Below are 22,275 nucleotides of genomic sequence, written 5' to 3'. Positions count from 1 at the left end.
GAGCAGAAAGAATTGGAGACACAAAATGTATTAGAAAAAAAAAAAAAGGCCATGAATTCTCCACATTTGATGAAAACTATAAACCCAAGAAGTATACAACAAGAAGTTCAATGAACACTAAACAAAAGAAACAGAAGCAAGCCATACTAAAGCACACCATAATCCAATTTCTCCAAACCAGTCATGAACAAAAAACACTAAAAGTAGCCAGAAAAAATCATGTTACATAAAGAGGAACAAAGATTAAGATGGCAGGAGATCTCTTATGCAAAACAATGAAAGCAAGACCATACACTTAACATATGTATAGTTTTTGTATGTCAATTATTCCGCAATAAAACTGCTCTATAAACTGGATACTGATGATGGTGAAATAGGCATATACATTTACTAAAAAAAATACTTTGTATATTTAAAATGAGTGAATTCTATGGTATGTAAACTATATCTCAATAAGGCTATTAACATTGGGAGGTGGAGTGTCAATAATGTTTTGTTAGACTGTGGAAATCTTATCTTACTGTATAGCATTAACACATTAAGTAGAATATCATTTTGAGTTCAAAAAATTTGTTGTGTTTCTTGTTTTGTTGTTAAACTGGCAAATTTAGCTAATTTCCACTGCAAATGCTCAGCTGTAAAATGCATCCTGGGGAAACTGAAAACATCTGGCTACTACTTCAAACTATGGTAGCTTATTAAATATTTTAGTAATTTCAGTATATCAGAACATGACAATGCTCAACACCTGCTTTCATTTAGGAAAAAAAATCTAGAGGGAGTTCTTTATTAAACATCTAGAAGTTTCTTTATGAGGTGACATAATTGCATATAAACACATTAGAAATAGTTTAAAACTACATTCATAAAGCACAATATGAAATTTTCAAAACAAGCAAATCCAAGAAGTAAATGTTGGTATTCAGAAGTAATAACTATGAATTGCATTAGAACAAGTAAATGCTTTAACATTTTTCGTTCAGCTTTCTGGAAAACTATTTTATACCTATTTCACTAATTTGGTATTTCATCGTGGTATGATTAGGCAACTTTTTAAAATTCTGTAGAAATATCCTCTTATAAAAACTAGTAAATTTCTCAAAACATGAAACCCAAAAAAAAAAAAAAATCAACTTTACCTTATTTGAAGTAGCAACAAATTTGCAAATTTCAGTAGTATAATCATGCAACCACAAAAGAAACCGGAGTATGAGATGAACCACAAATAATAGCATGCAGTAAAAACTTCAGAACAGCAAATGCTCTTACTATTCATCCATGTTCATCTTTCGTCATGTGGAGTCTTCTATTAATGTCAGTACTATTTCCCTAGTTACTTAAAATTTAGTTTATGGTCCCTTAGAAGCTTAAAGAATTTTTTTTTAAATGTCTTAAGAATTGTAAGATACTTCTTTTTTGGTTGGTGACTTATATAACTGTGAGTAAAGTTTAGTAATGGAATGACGAACAGGGGAAGAAGGAACTGAAAAGAGGGAACAGGAGACTAGAAAAGGAAAACAATTCCAGTCAGCTCCAGCTGAGTTTCTAAAATGTGACTTTATTACTTTTCTAGAAATATGGTTAATTTCCAAATATTTGACGACCATATTTTAATCAATGCATCATTCAGAAGTGCTTGAGTATCAACAATGTGTTCAGCATTGAGCCAAAAGGTGGTGAAACTTAGTAGACAATAAGTGCAGTCCTTGCCTGAAGTATAGTCCTTGCCTAATTGTCAGATACTATTTACCAAGTACTTGTTGAATGTATCAAATATCCCATGCTGGAGGCGAGGATATGATGTAGGTAGATGACAAGGTCTTTGTTCTTTACAGGTCTATATTCCAGTTTTGATTTAAAAATACATATAAGAAGAAGATGAATACTAAGGTAAAGACATTTAAGCAGTGTAGAGGAGGCACCGGGCACAAACCAGTTTGTGACAGAAGATTCATGGTTGGAGTTACAGAGATATGACTGGAAAGATAAATAGGTATCAAATATGAAAGAATTAGATCAGAGGTTCCCAAGCTTTCTCAGTTCATGGTGCCCTAATGTTTTAAACTATTTTTTAACTGTGTCCCAAGGCCAAAAGATATATCTAATAGTTCTGCTTATTAAACAGTTAGGTCCAAACATAGGATATGATTGCTTTCCTAACAAATTAATAGCTATTTGAAAAAAAATACATATAACTAAAAGAAAAAGCATTTTCATTCTTAAGCAAGATTACTTCCTTTTGGAAACTGTATAACTTATAAAGCTTTGGAATCAGTTTGGAAACTACCACACTGATTTCCTATTTCACACTGATTTCGCATAGCACTTTAAAAAAACCAAAATCACAGCAATCGAGGAAAACCCAGCTTCATAAATACAAGACACCACTGAAAGGAATGTAGCTCCACCTAACGCTGAAACTGTAACTACCTTGAGCTAGTAGTCTGAATGGTGACTACAGGAAGTGCAGTTAATGCTGTGCTTCCCTCAAAAACTTAAAATATCCTGATGTGGCCCTGTGAATTCACTTTGGTGTCCCAGGTTGCCTCAGATTTAAGCACTCAATTTGTGAACTGCATCTTTAGACTGATCCTAATTAGTGGCAATAGCGAAGTTTAACTGTAAATTTGTCCTTCGTGTTTTGATGTATAAGTTTGACACAGAGTAAAACTGAATAATGATACTCTTAACAACCAGAATGTGATAGTATGCTATGCAACATTGAAGAACACTTTCATAACTTCAAAATTTTTAAGGTTTGTTGATATTAATATTCATAAGAAAATTAAAGGATTCTGGAAAGTCATGTAACAAAAATATGTCATATTCACATGGCCCATAAAAAAGAAGCCTTTGTGGGTGATGTCAGAGAAAATGATGGAGTAAGAAAGTCCTCATGTGGTACAGATCAGATCACATAGCATCTAGTATTTAAGATGGACATAATTGCAGAATAAAGTATATTCCTTTAATAAATCTGGCCTTGTGAAATTGTTTTTTAAAAAGATATATGTAATGAATCCTAAAAAAAAAAGTACAAAGACAGTCTCTTTACAGAAATAGAAAAAGAAACTGACAGAAACTTTCAGAATTGAGTTTATCACAACTCAGGAAAACATTCAAAGGTTTACCACAAATAAGCAAATGTTTAATCAAAATCCAAAAAGCAAGGGACACTCCGGAGAGCTCTGTGGAGTTTTCACTTACCTTTGCCTCATCTTTCTCTTAACTCCCAACAGCTTGGGGGCAGTATTGAAGATGGCAGCCTGCTGTAAGGAGGGAGCAGAGATCTTTTTCTAAAATAATTGTGATCACCTGCTTTGACCTGTCTGAGGGCTCCTTAAAATACTAACACCAACAGCTTGCCATTATTTCACATAACTAGAAAATCTTTGGCTGGGCACAGTGGCTCACGCCTGTAATCCCAGCACTTCGGGAGGCCAAGGCGGGTGGATCACGAGGTCAGGAGATCGAGACCATCCTGGCTAACACGGTGAAACCCCCATCTCTACTAAAAATACAAAAAATTAGCTGGGCATGGTGGTGGGCACTTGTAGTCCCAGCTACTCTGGAAGCTGAGGTAGGAGAATGGTGTGAACCCGGGAGGCGGAGCTTGCAGTGAGCCGAGATCACTGCCTGGACAGCAGAGCGAGACTCCGTCTCAAAAAAAAAGAAAGAAAATCTTTGAAGGCAGAGAAACAGCTAAGTGGAGAGCATCTGTCAAAAACAATGGAAGGCAAATGAAACAGTCTCTGCAAACTAAGGAAAAAAGAAGATCAGTTGGGGTTAAACAATAGAAAAGCCAAAGAACCTGGGAGCAACAGCTAGCAGAGGAAATGCTTTGGAGAATAAAAGACTTTGCAATGCTTGTACATATTATTGGGATACTAGAAGGCTACGTGCAAGGAAGAGGCATCCTCGGAAGAGATCTGAGAACACCCTAAGCTCTCACCTATGATTGACTCTCAAGCTCTGCACAAAGCAAATGCAGAGTTGTACAGTGTCTGAGTGAGCGCTCAAGCACAGGGCCCAGCTGCAAAGACTGGGCAATCTTTTCTTCTTCAGGAATTAAAGGAAATGTCTGTTGAAACACCCGATGACCACTACACAGTAAGCCAAAAAGTATCTGAGACAGGTCTCAATTTAGAAGTTTATTTTGCCAAGATTAAGGACATACATGACATAGTCTCAGTAGGTCCTGACAACACGTGCCCAAGGTGGTCGGGTTACAGCTTGGTTTTATATATTTTAGGGAGACATAAGGCATCTATCAATACATGTAAAATGTACATTAGTTGGGTCCAGAAAAGAGGGACAACTCAAAGTGGAGATTTTTCAGGTCACAGGTGGACTCAAAGATTTTCTGATTGGCAATTGATAGAAAGACTTTATCTAAAGACCTGGAATCAATACAAGGGAGTATTGCAAGAGTGTCGTTAAGATAAGGGGTTGTGGAGACCCAGGTTCTCATTTTGTAGATGAAACCTCCAGACAGCAGGCTTCAGAAAGAAGAGACTGTAAATGTTTCTTATCTACTGAAAAAGTCTATTCTGTCAGTCTTAAGGTCTCTGTTTTGATGTTACTGCTGGTCTGCTATGCCCGAATTCCAAAGGGAGGAAGGCATAATGAGGCATGTCCAACCACCCATTCCCAGCATGACCTGAACTAATGTTTCAGGTTTACTTTAGAATGCCTTTGGCTGAGAGGAGGGGTCCATGCATTCGGTTGGGTGGCTTAGAATTTTATTTTGGTTTACAATGTATTAATGAAATAGACACCTCAGGGACAATACATGAGAAAGAAGACAGTCTCTACAAAATAGATTATGAAAGTTGCTAAGCAAACAACTACATTCAACATATAGCAGAAAAACGAAATCTTTGGGAGTAGAATCTGATTTGTGAGTAAGTATACTACGGAAAGGAAGTACTTGAATTATGAAGCAAGCACAGTAACAGAATATGGTCAGTTCACAGAAAAAAGAAATTAACAGAAACTGTCCCTGGGGAAGCCAAGATGTTGGACTTACTAAATTAAATTGCTCAAAAATCTAAAAGAAACCACGGACAAATATCTAGGGGAAACAAGAAAAGTGATGTGTCAACAAGTAAGATAACATCAATACAGAAAAAAAAAAAATTATAAAAAAGAACCAAACGGAAATTCTGGAATTGAAAAGTATAATAACAAAAATGAAAAAAATTTACTAGAGAGGTTCGATACAAGATTTGAGCAGGCAGAAGAAAAAGTCAGCCAACTTGAAGGCAGATCAATTGACCTTGTCTAGTCTTAAGAGCAGAAAGAAAAAATAATGAAGAAATAAGAGTCTAAGAGAAATACCATAAAGCACACCAATGTAGGCAAAAATCAAAATCTCAGAAGGAGAAGAAAGAACATTTGAAGAAATGATTGGAAACTTCCCAAATCTGAAGACAGACACGAACCCACTCATCAAGCTCAAAGAATCTAAGCAGAATTCAAAAACATCCACTCTAAGACACATTATAATTAAACTGTGAAAAAACAAAGAAAATCTTGAAAGCAACAAGACAAAAATAACTCATCACTTACAAGGGATCCTCAGTAACATTAACGGTTGATTTCTCATTACAAAGCATAAAGGCCTGGAGGGAGCAGGAGGACTTTTTTTGTTTGAGACGGAGTCTCACTCTGTCACCCAGGCTGGAATGCAGTGGCACGACCCGGCTCACTGCAACCTCTGCCTCCCGGGTTCAAACGATTCTCCTCCCTCAGCCTTCTGTGTAGCTGGGATTACAGGCAGACGCCATCATGCCTGGCTAATTTTTGCATTCTTACGATAGATGGGGTTTCACCATGCTGGCCGGTCTAGTCTCAAACTCCTGACCTAAAGTGATCCACCCGTCTCGGCCTCCCAAAGTGCTGGGATTATAGGTGTGAGCCACTGTGCCCAGTTGGACATTTTTTTAAGTGCTGGAAAAAACCAAAATTGCCAGCCAAGAATTCTATATATATAGCAAACTATCATTCAAAAAAGAAAAAAAATAAAAAGGTTCCTAGATAACAAAAGCTAAGGGAGGTAGACACTAGGAGACCCGCCCATAAGAAATGCTAAAAAAGCCTTTTAGATTGAAATGAAGGATGTGGGAGGAGAAGGGGGGGCAGTCAGGAAGGGGAGGGAGGGAAGGGAGGCAGGGAGGGAAGAGAAGCAGGGAGGGAGGGAGGGAGAGGAGGAAGGGAGAGAGAAAGGAAGAAAGGAAGACAAATGCAGGTAAAATTAACTACATAAGTAAATATAGAAGCCAGTATTTTTTTTTTTTGAGATGGAGTCTTGCTCTGCCACCCAGGCTGGAGTGCAGTGGTGCGATTTTGACTTACTGCAAGCTCCGTCTCCCGGGTTCACGCCATTCTCCTGCCTCAGCCTCCAGAATAGCTAGGACTACAGGCGCCCGCCACCACGCCTGGCTAATTTTTTTTTTTTTTTTGTATTTTTAGTAGAGACGGGGTTTCAACGTGTTAGCCAGGATGGTCTCGATCTCCTGACCTCATGATCCGCCCGCCTCGGCCTCCCAAAGTGCTGGGATTACAGACATGAGCCACCGCGCCCGGCCAGAAGCCAGTATTTCTATATTTTAAGTAACTCTTCTTTTGTTTCCTTTATGATTTAAAAGACTAATGCATAGAACAATATTTATAGCCTATGTTAATGGGTATATGGTGCATAAAGACAGTTTGTGACAATATAACAAGGGCACAGTGAAGGAGTTTTGTAGGCTACTAAAGATAAGATTATAATAAATTTAGGACATTAGTTACAATCACTGGGGTAATCACTAAGAAAATAATAAACCTGCACACAGATGTTTATAACAGCTTTATACATAACTGCCAAAACCTAGAAGCAACCAAGAAGTCCTTCAGTAAATGAATGAATAAATAAATTATGGTACATACACACAATAGAGTATTATTCAGCACAAAACCAAAAATGAGCTATTAAACCATGGAAAGACATGGAGGAAACTTAAATGTGTATTACTAAGTGAAAGAAACCAATGTGAAAAGGCTACATACTGTAAGATTCCAACTATATGACCATTCTGGAAAAGGCAAAAACTACGGAGGCAGTAAGGTGAGTGGTTGTGAGGAGTTCAAGATTTAGTGAAAGACCAGGCATAGTAGCTCATGCCTGTAATCCCAGCACTTTGGGAGGCCAAGGCGGACAGATCATTTGAGCCCAGGAGTTGAAGACCAGGCTGGGCAACATAGAGAAACCCCGTCTCTACAAAAAAAATAAACTGAGTGTGGTGGTGTGCACCTGTACTCCCAGCTACTAGGGAGGCTGAGGTAGGAGAAAAAATATATATATATTTATCTCAGAAAAGGGAGCAAGAAGAGAATAAGAAAAGTAGAGTAGAAGCTGGGCATAGTGGCTCATGCCTGTAATCCCAACACTTTGGGAGTCTGAGGTGGGAAGATTGCTTGAGGTTGGGAGTTTGAGACTAGCCTGAGCAACATGGTGAGACCCCACTCCTAGCAAAAAATTAAAAATTAGCTAGGTGTGGTGGCACGTTCCTGTACTCCTAGCTACTCAGGAGGTTGAGGCAGGAGGACTGCTTGAGCCCAGATGTTTGAGGTTACAGTGAGCTATGATCACACCACTGTACTCCAGCCTTGGCAACAGACAGAGATCCTGTCTCAAAAATAAATAAATAAAAATGGAGTAGAAAAATTCAATTAAAACCAAAAGAAGGCCGGGCGCGGTGGCTCAAGCCTGTAATCCCAGCACTTTGGGAGGCCGAGACGGGCGGATCACGAGGTCAGGAGATCGAGACCATCCTGGCGAACACGGTGAAACCCCGTCTCTACTAAAAAAAAATACAAAAAAAACTAGCCGGGCGAGGTGGCGGGTGCCTGTAGTCCCAGCTACTCCGGAGGCTGAGGCAGGAGAATGGCGGGAACCCGGGAGGCGGAGCTTGCAGTGAGCTGAGATCCGGCCACTGCACTCCAGCCTGGGTGACAGAGCAAGACTCCGTCTCAAAAAAAAAAAAAAAAAAAAAAAAAAAAAAAAAACCAAAAGAAGGTAGTAATAGAACTCAGAGAAAAAAAGATAAACACTTGCAAAAAACAAAAACAAAAACAAAAAAACCTGCAAAATGCCAGAAGCCCTTTTGTTGTTTAATAATTTGGCTGGTTTTTGTCCCTGGTTTCTGGAAGACAGCCTCTAAGTCTAAACCTCTGGACTGTCCCCCAGTGATAGGAGTGCCTTTGTTATTCATAGTGGATACCTCAGACCACACCTGATAAGGTGACTCATGGTTGGCCTCTAGACAGTTTCAGGATGGGGGGCTGGCCATGCCAGAAAGAATGATCATATCTTTAAGAGGTGGAGGCTTTGAGCCACACATCAATCAGTCTGACCTCCTGACCTAGGGAGGGGCACAAGGCTGGAGATTGAATTCAATCATGTGGCCAATGATTCACTCAATCACACCTACGTAACAAAGCCCCAGTGAAAATTCTGCACACCCAATGCTCAAGTGAACTTCCCGATCAGTGACAGACACTGATGTGTTAGGAGGGTGATATATCCTAAGGACGCATAAGGTTTGTGTTTGAGATCCTCTAAGATCTTCCCCTTTATGTTTATTTTCTTTTCGCTGCAGTGAGCCATGAAGGTCCTAATTTGTATCCTTTATAATAAAAATGTAATCCTAAGTATAGTGCTTCCCTGAGTTCTATGATTTGTTCCAGCAAATTACTGAGCTGAGATGCTAGTAGAAATTCTGGAATCTGTAGACAGTTGGTCAGGAGTGCATGTGGCCTTGGAAACTCTGTTTGCTGCTTGCTTATGAAGTGATGGCAGTTTTGTGGGGGACTGTGCTATAAACCTATTAAATTTAACCTACCTCTCAGTAGTTACCACCAGGATTATTACATCCTATTGGTAATTACTTTAAATGTTTCTCTCTCTTTCTTTCTTTCTTAGAGATGGAGTCTTGCTCGGTCACCCAGGCTGGAGTGCAGTGGTAGAATCACAACTCACTGTAGCCTCAAACTTCTGGGCTCATGCAATTCTCCTGCCTCTGCCTCCCAAGAAGCTGGAACTACAGGTGCATGCAACCTCACCTGGATAACTGTCTTAAACTATTAAATTAAATAGCAGACACTGGTCAGATGCGGTGGCTCACACCAGTAATCCTAGCACTTTGGGATGCCAAGGCAGGCAGATCACTTGAGGCCAGGAGTTTGAGACCAGTGTGGCCATCATGGTGAAATCCCATCTCTACTAAAAATACAAAAACTAGCCAGGCGCAGTAGCACATGCCTGTAATCCCATCTACTCGGGAGGCTGAGGCACAAGAATTGCTTGAACCTGGGAGTGGGAGGCTATAATGACAGAGTGAGACTGTCCCAGTAAAAATGAATTTAAAAAAAAAAAAAAAAAAAAAAAGCACAGACTGACAAAATGGATCTTATAAAACAGGACACAATAATATATAATCTAAAAGAGACTCATTTGAACCCAAAGACAAAACCAAAACAAAGTAGGGGTAGCTGTTCTAAAATCAGACAAAACAGACTTTAAATTAAATATTATTACAGGAGAGAAAGAAGGACATTATAAAGGAGTTAAGGTAAAGGTAAAGGAGTCAAGCCATCTAAAAGATATAAAAATTATAAACATACATGACCTAGCAACAGAGCCCACAAATATAGGAAACAAAAATTTACATAACTGAAGGGAGAAACAGAGATGGTTCTACAGAAATAGTTAGACATATTACCATACTTCCAATAATGGACCTATTAGAACATGATCAAAGAAGAATGAAAGAAAAATAACTATTGGTGAGGATCTGGAGATACTGAAACCCACTTTATACATTACTGTTAGAAGTATAAAATAATGTAAATGCTGTGAAGAACAGTTTGACAGTTCCTCAAAATCTTAGATATAGCTACCATATGACCTAGCAATTATACTCCTAGGAATATACCCCCAAATTGAAAACAGATGTTCAAGCAAAAACCTGCATATAAATGTTCATAGCAACACTAATCACAACAGTCAAAAGGTAGAAAGAACCCATATGCTCTGACAAACAGGTCAATCAAATATGGTTGAGTATTCCTTATCCGAAATGCTTGGGACCAGAAATATCCCAGATTTTGGAATGTTTATATTATATTATACTTACCGATTAAGCATCCCTAATCTGGAAATCTGAAATCCCAAATCCAAAATGCTCCAATGAGAATTTCCTTGGACATGACCTTTGAGCATCATGTTGGGTGCACAAAAAGTTTTGAATTTTGGAATATTCCCGCAAGTGGAATACTATTCAGACATTAAAAGTGAGTGAAGTACTCATACATAACATGAATGCACCTTGAAAACAATATGCTAAGTAAAATAAGCCAGGCAAAAAAGGTCACAAATTATATAATTTCTATCATATGAAATATCTAGAATAAACAAATCTGTAGAGACAGACAATTAGTAGTTGCTGGCAGCTGGGAGGAAGGGGGAATGAGGAGTGACTGCTTAACGGGTATGCGTTTCCTTTTGGGGTGATGCAAATGCTTTGAAACTAGGTAGTGGTGATGGTCACACAATATTGTGAATATACTAAATGCTTCCAAATTGAATAAAATTAAAATGGTTAATACAACAAATTTTATTCTATGTGTATCTTATCACAATTGAAAAAAATCTATGCACAAGTTTTTCAATTATTAAATCAGAACCAGTTATAGACAAAAATACACACAACAAACAACGGATATACACTACATACCTGTTAATGCTGCTGGTTTGGATAGTGTACTATATTGATTTTGTGTAGATATCATACTTTGACGTGGACTTAGTGTTGGTGATGCAACAAGTGACAGTTCTTCAATAATAATACTGCTTTTGGGATGATTCTTGGGAAGTTCATTTAATCTCTGCTCTAATGAATACTTTAAAAGGTCCAACTTCTGACTTGATTCATTAAATCTTGCTTGAGCCTTGCACAGGGAAAAGACAATTGTTGTCACTCAAATAATCACGTACTTTGAATAATGTATTTATTAAATCAAATAAAAATTTTATTTAGAATTACTTCTGAAAGTGCTTTTCTGTCTGTTACTTTTCCTGAGCCAAGTAATTTCATTACATTCTTTGCACCTTCTGCTACTGCAAACTCTATCCTAAAATGATGCCTTAATTCTTCCATCCGAAGTTCAAGAGGACTTATCACAGGTTTTGCTAGAAGGGAAAAAAGAAATTTTAATTGCACCATTTATTTGACTTTCCAATTTGCAGTGATTAAAATCATGAAAAGAAATGAATTCCCGTGACATTACAGTAATTTAGTCCTTACATCAATAAACACTGAAATAAAAGTATTTGATATGATACTGAAATTCAGTCTTTCATTTTTGTCATTATACATCAAAATCACAAATCTGGAAAAAAGATTTTAGAGGTGAAAGATATCCAAATATTGTAACACTGGGAGACTGAAAGTTTCTACTCCTACTCTTAGCAACTAGCTGTAAAGATTTCTTCTGGAATTAAAAATAAATAAATAAAACAAAACCAAAAAAACAAAAGAAAACAAAATCATACTCTTAAACAGGTAACAGATTGTTTTAAAAATACAGACTGATTGTAAGTATTTGATAATCTATTTAAATGAAGAGATATATTCTAGATCAATATCTTCTTGAAATATAAGGGCCAAATATCTAAAAGCATCTATCCAAGTGAAGAGTCTAAAACTCAAGATTAAAAAAAAAAGATAGTAATAATAATGCTTCCTCCCCCTTAACTTTGAACCACTGCCCTGTTCCTACATAAGATTATTTAGCACCATTATGCTCATAAGAAGGAGGACAATTTATTCCATCACCATTATCAAAAGCCAATTCATTAGTCTGGACTGCCTGAAGAATCTGCATTCGTATGACTTCTATTTTTGTCTTGCTATCCTGGAGCAGTTGCTGAGCTGTACCATGGAGTTTCCGATCCTATTAAAAAAAAAAAGTTTGAAAAATTAAGCAAATAAAGGGGAAAATGAAACATTTTCATATCTTCTAAACAGATCAAGTGATGTATCAGCAAGTGAAAAACAGTTAAAAGAATGCTGTTAGCGCTATAATATATCTTATTGATAAATTTACAAAAAAAAGAGCCATCAAACTTACAGAGTGATAATTGTGAAAAACAACTCCATTAGTTAAGACAGTTTGGGAGAGAAGTAAATCTTATTATGGCTGTGTTTTTAAAATTTATTTTTTATTGCATATACTTGCAGTGTACATGATGTTTTGGTATGCATACACACAGTGAAATGATTATTACAGTCAAACAAATTTACTTCTATGGTTACCCCTTTTCATGTGTATATGTATTACGTGTATCTAAAATCTACTCTCTTAGCATATTTTCGGTATATAATATTAACTGTAGTTCATGCTATATATTAGATCTCTGGACTTATTCATCCTACCTAACTCTAAATATGTACCTTTTGACCTACTTCTCCCCATTTCTTCTTCCTCCCTATTGCTGGTAACTGTATTCTACTGTGTTTCTATTTATTCAGCTCTTTTTTTTGGATTCCACAGGGAAGTGAGATCATGCAGTATTTTTCTTCCTGTGTCTGGCTTATTTCACTTTGCATAATGTCCTCCGGGCTCACCCATGTTGTCATATATGGCAGTATTCCCTTTTTCAAGGCTGAACAATATTTCATTATGTATATACATATATATATATATACACACAGCACAATACATTTATCTGCTAACAGATACTGTAGGTTTGAATCTTGTTACTATTTTTTAGAAAATCAAAATCCAAATTCACATTTGTAATTTTCTTATTTTTGCTATACACAAAAAATAAAGAATTTTTCTTTACTATGATCAATAACTCTAAGATTCAGAAACATAGTATGAAATGAATGCCTCCATGATTAAACCTAAAATAAAAACCTAATCAGATAGCATTTGTGTTCCAATTAATTATGCTAAGAGAGGTAGAAAACAGCATTTGTCAACCCTGGTGACAATGAGAAAGGTCCCTAGAAAGACTTTAATGTCAAAAAATGAGACCTTCTTAATAAAGCTGGAGAATAGACTTCTGTCATTTCTTAAGATTTCAAAAAAAGCTCTGAATTAAGTGAAATAATGTTAATGCCTGATACGATTTGGTGTTTGTCCCTCCAAATCTCATTTTGAAATGTAAGTCCTCAGTGTCTGAATCGAGGCCTACTGGGAGGTATTTGGGTCACAGGGACAGATCCCTCATGAATTGCTTGGTGCCACCCTCACAGTATGAGTACGTTCTCATTCTATGAGTTCACGTTGGTTGTTGAGCTGTTTGTTCAAAAGAGCCTGGTACTTCCTCCTCTCTCTCTTGCTTCCTCTCACCAGGTGACATGTTGGCTGCCCTTCATCTTCCATCATGACTGTAAGCTTCCTGAGGCCCTCAACAGAAGCACATGCCAGCACCATCCTTCTTGTACAGTCTGTAGTACCATGAGCCAAAAATAAACCTTTTTCTTTACAAATTACTCAGTCTCAGATATTCCTTTACAGTAACACAAATGAACCAATGCAATAGCATACCATTGCTTAGTTCCAGTAACACTGAATGTGAGTGACAGAAGGAATTGTATGCCAAATAATGACCTACTCAAAGATGTCAATGTCCTAAGCCTCAGAATCTTGTTAGTAAGTTACCTTACATGGCAAAGGAGATTTAAGGTAGCAAATAGAATTAATGTTGTTAATCATTTGACCTTAAAATACAGAGACTGTCCTTGATTATCCAGATAGGCCCAATGTAATCACAAGGGTCCTTAAATGTAGAAAAGGGAGGAAGAAAAGGTCAGAGTGATGTGATGTGAGAAAAACTGGACCTGCTATTGCTGGCTTAGAAGAAGCCAGGAGCCAAGAAGTGTGAGCAGCCTCCCGCAGCTGGAAAAAACAGGGCAACATTCTGCCCTACATCCTCCAGAAGGGAATGCAGTCCTGCCAACACCTTGATTTAAGCTCAGTAAGGTTCACTTCAGACAAAATAACTACAAAATTATAACATAATACATTTCTGTTGTTTTATACCACTAAATTAGTGATACTTTGTTACAGCAACTGTAGAAAACTAAGAAATTTTAAAAAGAAATATTAGAAGTTAATGCCACCTCCTGTTTTTAGAGTTGCATCAGTTGTTAAAGACTGGTATCCACACACACATACACACACAAATTGATTAAACATCAAGTTAGAAAGTACTTACTCATAAGAAAGGACAAGCTTTGCATTTTATTTAAGCATCTCTATTTTTAATCACTAAGGCAATCAGTACTAATTTGGAAATAAAATAGCACACAATCAACCTGTATCCTCCCGGAGATTCATGTCTCTTAGAACCCAAGAGACACGCTTGATGACGGCAGTATTATTTCAATAAATCAAACACTATTTGACACTGAATAAAGAAGAAAAAGATTGGAGATAAGGGGAATAAAAGTGAGCTGAGATATACTCTGCTGAATACCAAACTCAGGTTAATATACCATGGAGGAAAAAACATTGCATATTTACGAAATTTATAAATTTTTCTTCTATTTCTTTCATATTCCCAAAGTCAGTCATTTAGAAAATAGCTTCTGGCCAGACTGCTGCATAATGACATTTAGGTCAACAATGGAATACATATACCTATGTTTAGATATATTTAGATATACAAGTACTTACCATTGTGTTACAACTGCCTACAGTATTCAGTATAGTTACATGCTGTTACTACAGCCTAAGTGCAATAGGCTATACCATATAGTCTAGTACCTTCTAGAATTGTGTAAGTACACTCTATGATATCCACACAATGATGAAATCACCCACTGATGTTTTTTTCAGAATGTATCCCTGTTGTAATGCAATGCATGACTGAATTTCTTTGAGATCAGACTAGAGTAAAAGTATTCCAAAGCTCATAATTTAATGGGACAACCGTACTTTGCAGTCAGACAGACTTGAGCCCAAATCTTATTATATATAAACTTGGACAAATTATCTATTTTCTGAAAGCCTTAGGTTTCTTGCATAAACTATGTAAATTGTGATACCATTCTCTTCAATATAAAACTTTTGTTAGCATTAAACTAAAATTATATTGCCTAGCACATAATTGGCATTAAAATGTTCTCTTTTAGAACAATAAAAATAATGATTAAGTGTCTTGAAGTTCTAATGTAAAAGTATAAATATTAAGTAAACCATATAATATTACCCTCTTCAATTAAGCTACTTCTTTTATTATTTTATTGTCATGCAAAATGACAGTAGTTCCATCATTTTACTTCTTTGGAAATACTCCTTTCTTCACTATTTCAATTCAACAAGCAGGAAACAGCACTTGTATTTTATTTTCAAAATCGGTGAATTTTCCCACAGAAATTTCTGGAGGATCTGCAGGATGTCAACATATGATGAAACTTTTAAAATGGACTTTGGATATTATCTATCACAGGCAATACATAGTTATTACATATCAGTTTTACGTTTTCAGGCATTCAATGGAATTTTTATTGAGCACATAATACGTACAAGGGAAGAGATAAGGCTGGAGTATATGAACTGGTTTACATATTGGAGAAATCTGACTTATGTTGATAAAAACTTTGGGAAAGTTTTTACATATATGAGGTTGAACTACATGAAAATGCCAATGTCTGACTGATTTTGAACTAAAAAAACAGCCAATTTTATATGGCTCAACCTAATAGACTAAAGTAATGAACTATTAGTAATTGGTACTCTATAATGCTGGTAATTATATTTGGAATAAATATTTTACAATTATAAGAATAACTAAACATTTATACTATTTTCAAATTATATGTTTTTTATTTTACAAAAAAATAACATCTTGTTTTGCAAGCTACAGTGGGACATTACAACACATTACATCACACAGAAAACTTTCAAAAAAGCCAATCATTGTTCTTATTAGTACCATCTAGGTAATAAATAGGCCAATCATTCTTATTTTTTCATCATGTATTTATGTTAAAGTAACATACAGGAAGTAAGCCATAAATTACATGCCAGACCAGTGAAAATACAAATATTAATCAATCAGAATGTTACCCGATGAAGCTTATAATTTGCTAGAAGACATACAAATGATTATTATATGCACTAGGAAGTTAAAACTAGCTGAAGAAAATTCCCAAGAAATATGGAATCAGGCCAGGGATGGTGGCTCACGCCTGTAATCCCAGCACTTTGGGAGGCTGAGGCGGGCGGATCATCTGAGGTCAGGAGTTCAAGACCAGCCTGGCCAACATGGTGAAACCCTGCCTCTACCAAAAATACAAAAAATTAGCCAGGCATGGTAGTGCCCACTTGTAATTCCAGCTACTCAGGAGGCTGAGGCACGAGAATCACTTGAATCTGGGAGGTGGAGGCTGCAGTGAGCCAAGACTGCCCTACTGCACTCCAGCCTGGGTGACAGAGTGAAACCCTGTCTCAAAAAAAAAAAAAAAAAAAAAAAAAAAGGTGGAATCAATTGTAGTTGAGGGAATCCAGAAAGGCTTCCTGAGTCGTCATAATAAATAAGTGTGGAATATGTCAAGACTGGAGATTTTCTCATGTTAAGTGCTTTCACAACGACAACAACAAAAACAAACAAACAAAAAAACAAACTTCCACTAAAGAACCCAAGGGTACTTTTGGAAGTAACCTGGTTGTCATGGTGGTATCACATATGCATACATATGTATAGAAACATCCAAACTAATCGAAATATATAACTAAATATCTGCAACTTTTTTCTATCTAAATTAGATCTCAAAGCTTAAACAAACAAAACTGGAGGACTGGCGGTTGGGGAGACCTGGATGGACAGTCTGGTATATCCATATGTGGAGGATTGGGGAACACTTAAAACCAATGCAAGATGCTGGTAAGAACCCCAAATTTTAATAAATACCTTGGTTTACCGCCTGAATATATATACAGGAGACATGTCTTTATTTTTATTATTTATTATTTTTTTGAGACAAAGTCTCAAAAACTCCCAGGTTCAAGTGATTCTATAAACAGGAGACATGGCTGGGCATGGTGGCTCACGACTGTAATCTCAGCACTTTGGGAGGGCCAGGCAGGGGGATCACTTGAGGTCAGGAGTTCGAGACCAGTCTGGCCAACATGGTGAAACCCCATCTCTACTAGCCATACAAAAAATTAGCCAGGCATAGTGGTGTGTGCCTATAATTCCAGGTACATAGGAGGCAGGCTGAGGGAGGAGAATCGCTTGAATTTGGGAGGGGGAGGTAGCAGTGAGCCGAGATTGCACCACTGCACTTGAGCCTGGGCGAGAGAGCGAGCCTCTGTCTCAAAACAACAACAACAACAACAAAAAACAGGAGGTATGTCTTTAACATATCTCATGAAGCCCCCAGAGATCGTTTCAAAGGATAAAAAAACAAAAAACAAAAAACAATGATGCTGCTTAAAGCCACACTACCAAATAAGAAAATGGCAAGCTAAACTACTTATGTAACGGGGTAAAATAACTGCATCCCATTCCTCAGATCCTTGTGCTGACAATAAAAACATGTTAGTCATAAAAGGGATAATAAGAAAATAATTACAGTACACACAGTATGAAATAAGAAAAAGAACAATGTGTAAATTATGGGCCAGAGGAAGATAAATGGAATGGGCAGTGAAGCGGTATCAATTGTTTTAACAGATACTTATTGAGTATTTGTAGCAAATTTCTTCAATGTAGTATTGTTTTAGGTATTGAAGATATGGTAATAACCAAGATAATGTCTCTGCCTGCATGAAATTTATTTTCTAATGCTGAAAACTGATGGTAAAGAAACTGATCACATAAATTGTAATTTAAGGTAGTGGTAATGCAATAAAGGGATAAGAAGAGACAGAGGTTGCTATTTATCTTAGGATAAGTAGTGAAGAGCTTGCTGAGGTGGTAGCATCCAAGTAGATGACTTAATGAAGGGAGAAAGCCACAAAAGTACTTGGGAGAACAGATACCTAGGCAAAGATATAGCAAGTGCAAAAGCCCCGAGGTAAGAGTGTGCTTGCTATGTTTAAGGGATAGAAAAGAAGCTAGTGTAGCTAGAGTGTAATGTGAGATGAAGGTGTTTTAGAAGATGAGATCAGAAGCTATAGGTTTTCAGAGTCAGAATAAGAATTCTGGATTTTAAGTATGAGGGAAAACCACTGGAGGGTTCTGAAGCAGGAGGGTGAAAATATCTGACAAATTTAAAAAGGACAGCTCCGATCATAACATGCACAAGGGTAACAATTTAATCATGTAGAATCCCATAACCAGAGTCCTGTTGACAATTTTTACTGCCAAACTGAATTAATCATCCCTGTCCCTAAATTTGCTCCCCCTCATGAATTCTCTGTCATTGTGAAGGGCACCATAATTTATCAGTCTATCCACATAACCAATCTAAGAACAATCTTTGACTCTGCCTCCTTCCTCATATCCAAGATACCAAAAGTATGACTCTTATCTTCACTGTTTTCACTGCTGTTACAAGCGAAAGGAAGCTATTTAACCTGTACTACTGCAAAACACTACTTAAACTTACTGCCTGCATATAAGACCTTCTTTAATTAATTCTTTAAGTCTGAGGAGGATGGATGTGAACTTTTTTTTTTTTTTTGAGATGGAGTTTTCCTTTTGTCGTTGCCCAGGCTGGAGTGCAATGGTGTGATCTCGGCTCACCACAACCTCCACCTCCCAGGTTCAAGTGATTCTCTTGCCTCAGCCTCCCAAGTAGCAGGATTACAGGCATGCAACACCATGCCCAGTTAATTTTGTATTTTTAGTAGAGACAGGGTTTCTTTATCCATGTTAGTCAGGCTGGTCTCTAACTCCCAACCTCGGGTGATCCACCCACCTTGGCCTCCCAAAGTGCTGGGATTACAGGCGTGAGCCACCACACCTGACCGGATGGATGTGAAATTTCTAAACTTGAAATCTGATTGTGTATTTTCCCTGCTAAAAGGAGCTCCCTGCTTTCAGCAGCTCCATTTATCTTGTAAGATAATCACAACTGCTTAATTCTGTGCAAACTACCATATAACCTGGCTTTTCTTTCAGTTTCGTTGTATCTCTTACTATGCCTCACCCACTTAAAACTCCACTGGTGGGGAAGGGAAAGAAGCCCTAATGGAATCACCTGGAGGACTTTTCCCAAACAAAATGAATGTCTTTCTGGAGATTCAGATTTGTTTCCCTATGGCTTTTAATTGAAAACGACTGCTAGAGTTGACAACTCTTACTATTAGAAGTACATTTTAGCTACCCTCAGATATGTTAGGTAAGAAATATGCTAAGAACTTGTGCTACAGCCACACCAAATCACTTTCATTCCTTAGAATAAGCCAGGCTATTTCACAGTTCCTTACTGTGTATATACTGCATTCAACCACACCACCATCCCTAAAAAGTAATTTTTTATTAAATGCCAAATCATCCTTCAAATATCATACTAAAACTTAAAAGATTCTCCATTGTGCTTCCAAAGTCAGTCAAACAAATCACTGTTACACACTGTAACTATTCACACACGATATATCTCCTTTTAAGATAGCGGGTCTCTTAAAAGCAGGATATTATCTATTGAGTACCTAGTATGTAATAAGGACCATCTTTATTACACTTATACCCCACAGCCTAGCATAATGGCTATCAAACTTTTAACTAAATCCTTAGTGAATAAATTAATATTCCACATAATTAAAATTTATAATTTTCCCTAATCTAAAACGATGTACTCTGACCCTTTGAGAAGTTTAAAGATGAAAAATAAAAACAGTTAAGGTGGAATCTAGACAGAAATAACTGGCAGGCCTATCTCAGAGACAATAGTAGTTGCAAATGGGCTTTGGACATCCATTTGAGTCCCTCTCAAATTAATAAATCTAATTCAAAATAAAAACCTATGCAAAATTGACATATCTGTTTTAACAGGATGCTCACAGCCTTGTTCACTTTGGATCTGTGGTTGTTTTAGGTTATCTATTTGTTTTACTTTTAATATGTCCATAACTGTTCAACTTAGAGCAGTGGTTAGTAATCTTTTGTGGATTAAATACCACTTTGAGAATAAGGTGTAACCTACAGCCCTTTCATCCATACAACTATCAACACAGACACTTGCTTTTCCTATAACTTCAAAGGGTTCATAAACCCCTCAAACTAATCCCTCCACCCCAGATTTAAAAACTTCACTCCAAAGGTAGTAGCTGGGTTAATTTGAAAATGCTCAGCATAATGTGCTAAAATCGCAGTTCCAGGAACAAAGTATTTACTTAGAAAAAAAAAGGTCAAAATAACATTTTATAAAAATATAAAATCCCTAAAACTAAATGTCAGTGCTAAAAATAACAGCACAAACAATAACTCTATCATCCAATAAGAAATGTTCAAAGTTAGTGAAATAATATCCTATCAAATATCACATAAGTAAATAGGAACAAATACCTTTCTCTAAAAGTAACAAAAAATTCTTTTGAACATAAAATCTAATGCTCATAATTAACGTTAAAACATTTTTTATGAAAAGTACACATTTCTTTCTTTTTGATATCTTCCCTAATGTCTTTTTTTCTTTCTCTTTAAACAATTTTTTTTTTTTTTTTTTGAGACAGGGTCTTGCTATATTGACCAGGCTGGTTTCAAACTCCTGGCCTCAAGGAATCCTCCTGCCTCAGCCTCCCAGAGTGGTACGTATACAGGTGTGAGCCACCAGGCTTAGCCTCAAATTTCATTTGGGGTGAATAGCTAGGATGCACGACTAAGAAAAAAAAATTTCCCTCTGATTTCAAATTCTTTTTAAACTGAAACAAACAAACAAAATACATAAGAACTTTTATTATGAAATTATTTTTAAAATATCTATTAAAATATAAAAAATTGATTTGCAGAGATAAAAATATTTAAAATACATGAGTTGAAAGTAAAAAGGTATATTTTATAATTTTATATCCTTCTTAGAATTTTTGGAAATTATTAAAACTATAGAACCTTAGGCTGAAGAGAACCTTGAGGATAATCTGGTTCAGTGGCTCACAACAATTTTTTTTTTTTTTTTTGCTGCATTATACCTAATAACAAGGACATGTTCTTATTACTAAGAATTGCTCCACATAACACTGATTTTCAGTTAGGAGTTATATGCCCATACCAGATTCCCAAGAATGCACAGGTCTAGGCCAAGCAATTATTGATGATGCCAAAATGTACCATCTTTTCATTTGCCCTCTCCCAAAAACTTGGGAGAGTGGTCTATAATGTGGAAAACTCATTATAGATTAAATTTTTTTAGATAATTTCTTTTTAAATAATTTTAGATTTACAGAAAACTTGCAGATATGGAAAGCTCTGTGTATCCTTTACCCATAAGGTCAAATTTTTGATTAACTAGGTCTTGGTAGGAATAAACAATTTTAAAAATGTTACCTTAAAAAAAAAAAAACCCACGAAACAAAACATGTTTCCAAATTCTTTTATTCACTCTTTCAAATTTTGAGGTAAAAATTATCTCAGATGTCATAATATAGTGTTTAAACAGTGAAATTACCAATTAAAAGCACAAAAATGTGACAAACACAGCACTAAACAGATCTCAAAAAGGATACTTTTTAGTGTACCATAGCTTAAGAAGGCAAAATCACCTTGTTAGACCTCAGCTGGAAATAAGCATGTCAGACAATTCAAATTTCCCCCGCTCCAGGCATGTACACAAATGACTGCCAAAGTGCCATGCCACCAGTACTGATGTTGGAGTTACAAATAAATTTTATCGAGTAGATAAATTTATAACTATGGAATCTGCAAATAATGACTAAGTAGTTACATTTATTTACTACACTTACCTTTGAAGATCCATTTGAATACATCTGTATCATATTCTCTGCACCTTGTTTTACTTTAAGTTCTATATCCAATTGTTTTTGTAGAGCCTTTAATCTATTGTTGCTAGTAGAACAACGAGGGTCACTATTTGGAGTATCTGGAGTCCTTGGGCAATCTGTAAATAAAATATTGTTAAAATTACTTATTAGAATGAATTGCTGCTTAAAATTGGAAGTTAATATTTTTCAAATAAACAGCGTTTTTCAAACTTTGAGATGAGCCTAAATGAAATCTCCTTATGCTCATAGACAATCCATGAATTCAACCAATTCATGCAAAAAAAAAAAAAAAAAGTATTTGAGTTGCAAGACTACTTCCCAGGG

General features: G+C 36.4%; 1 protein-coding gene across 8 annotated transcripts in view; it reads right to left on the bottom strand.

Moving 5' to 3' along the window:
* PKN2 (protein kinase N2) overlaps positions 1-22,275 on the bottom strand; it is a 165,942-nt gene that overhangs the window by 48,025 nt on the left and 95,642 nt on the right. For all 8 annotated transcript variants that reach the window (XM_009212350.3, XM_003892155.4, XM_003892154.4 and 5 more), the window contains exons 3-6: positions 21,913-22,067; positions 11,883-12,000; positions 11,091-11,236; positions 10,782-10,995 (exon numbers count right to left, since the gene is read on the bottom strand). In XM_009212350.3, the coding sequence (XP_009210614.1) occupies positions 10,782-10,995; positions 11,091-11,236; positions 11,883-12,000; positions 21,913-22,067 (633 nt within the window). The remainder of the gene's footprint in view (positions 1-10,781; positions 10,996-11,090; positions 11,237-11,882; positions 12,001-21,912; positions 22,068-22,275) is intronic.

Source organism: Papio anubis, chromosome 1 (assembly GCF_008728515.1).
Source record: "Papio anubis isolate 15944 chromosome 1, Panubis1.0, whole genome shotgun sequence".
Taxonomy (NCBI): Eukaryota; Metazoa; Chordata; class Mammalia; order Primates; family Cercopithecidae; genus Papio; species Papio anubis.
The sequence above is the reverse complement of the archived record's forward strand: the minus strand, read 5'-3'. Positions and strand labels throughout refer to the sequence as shown.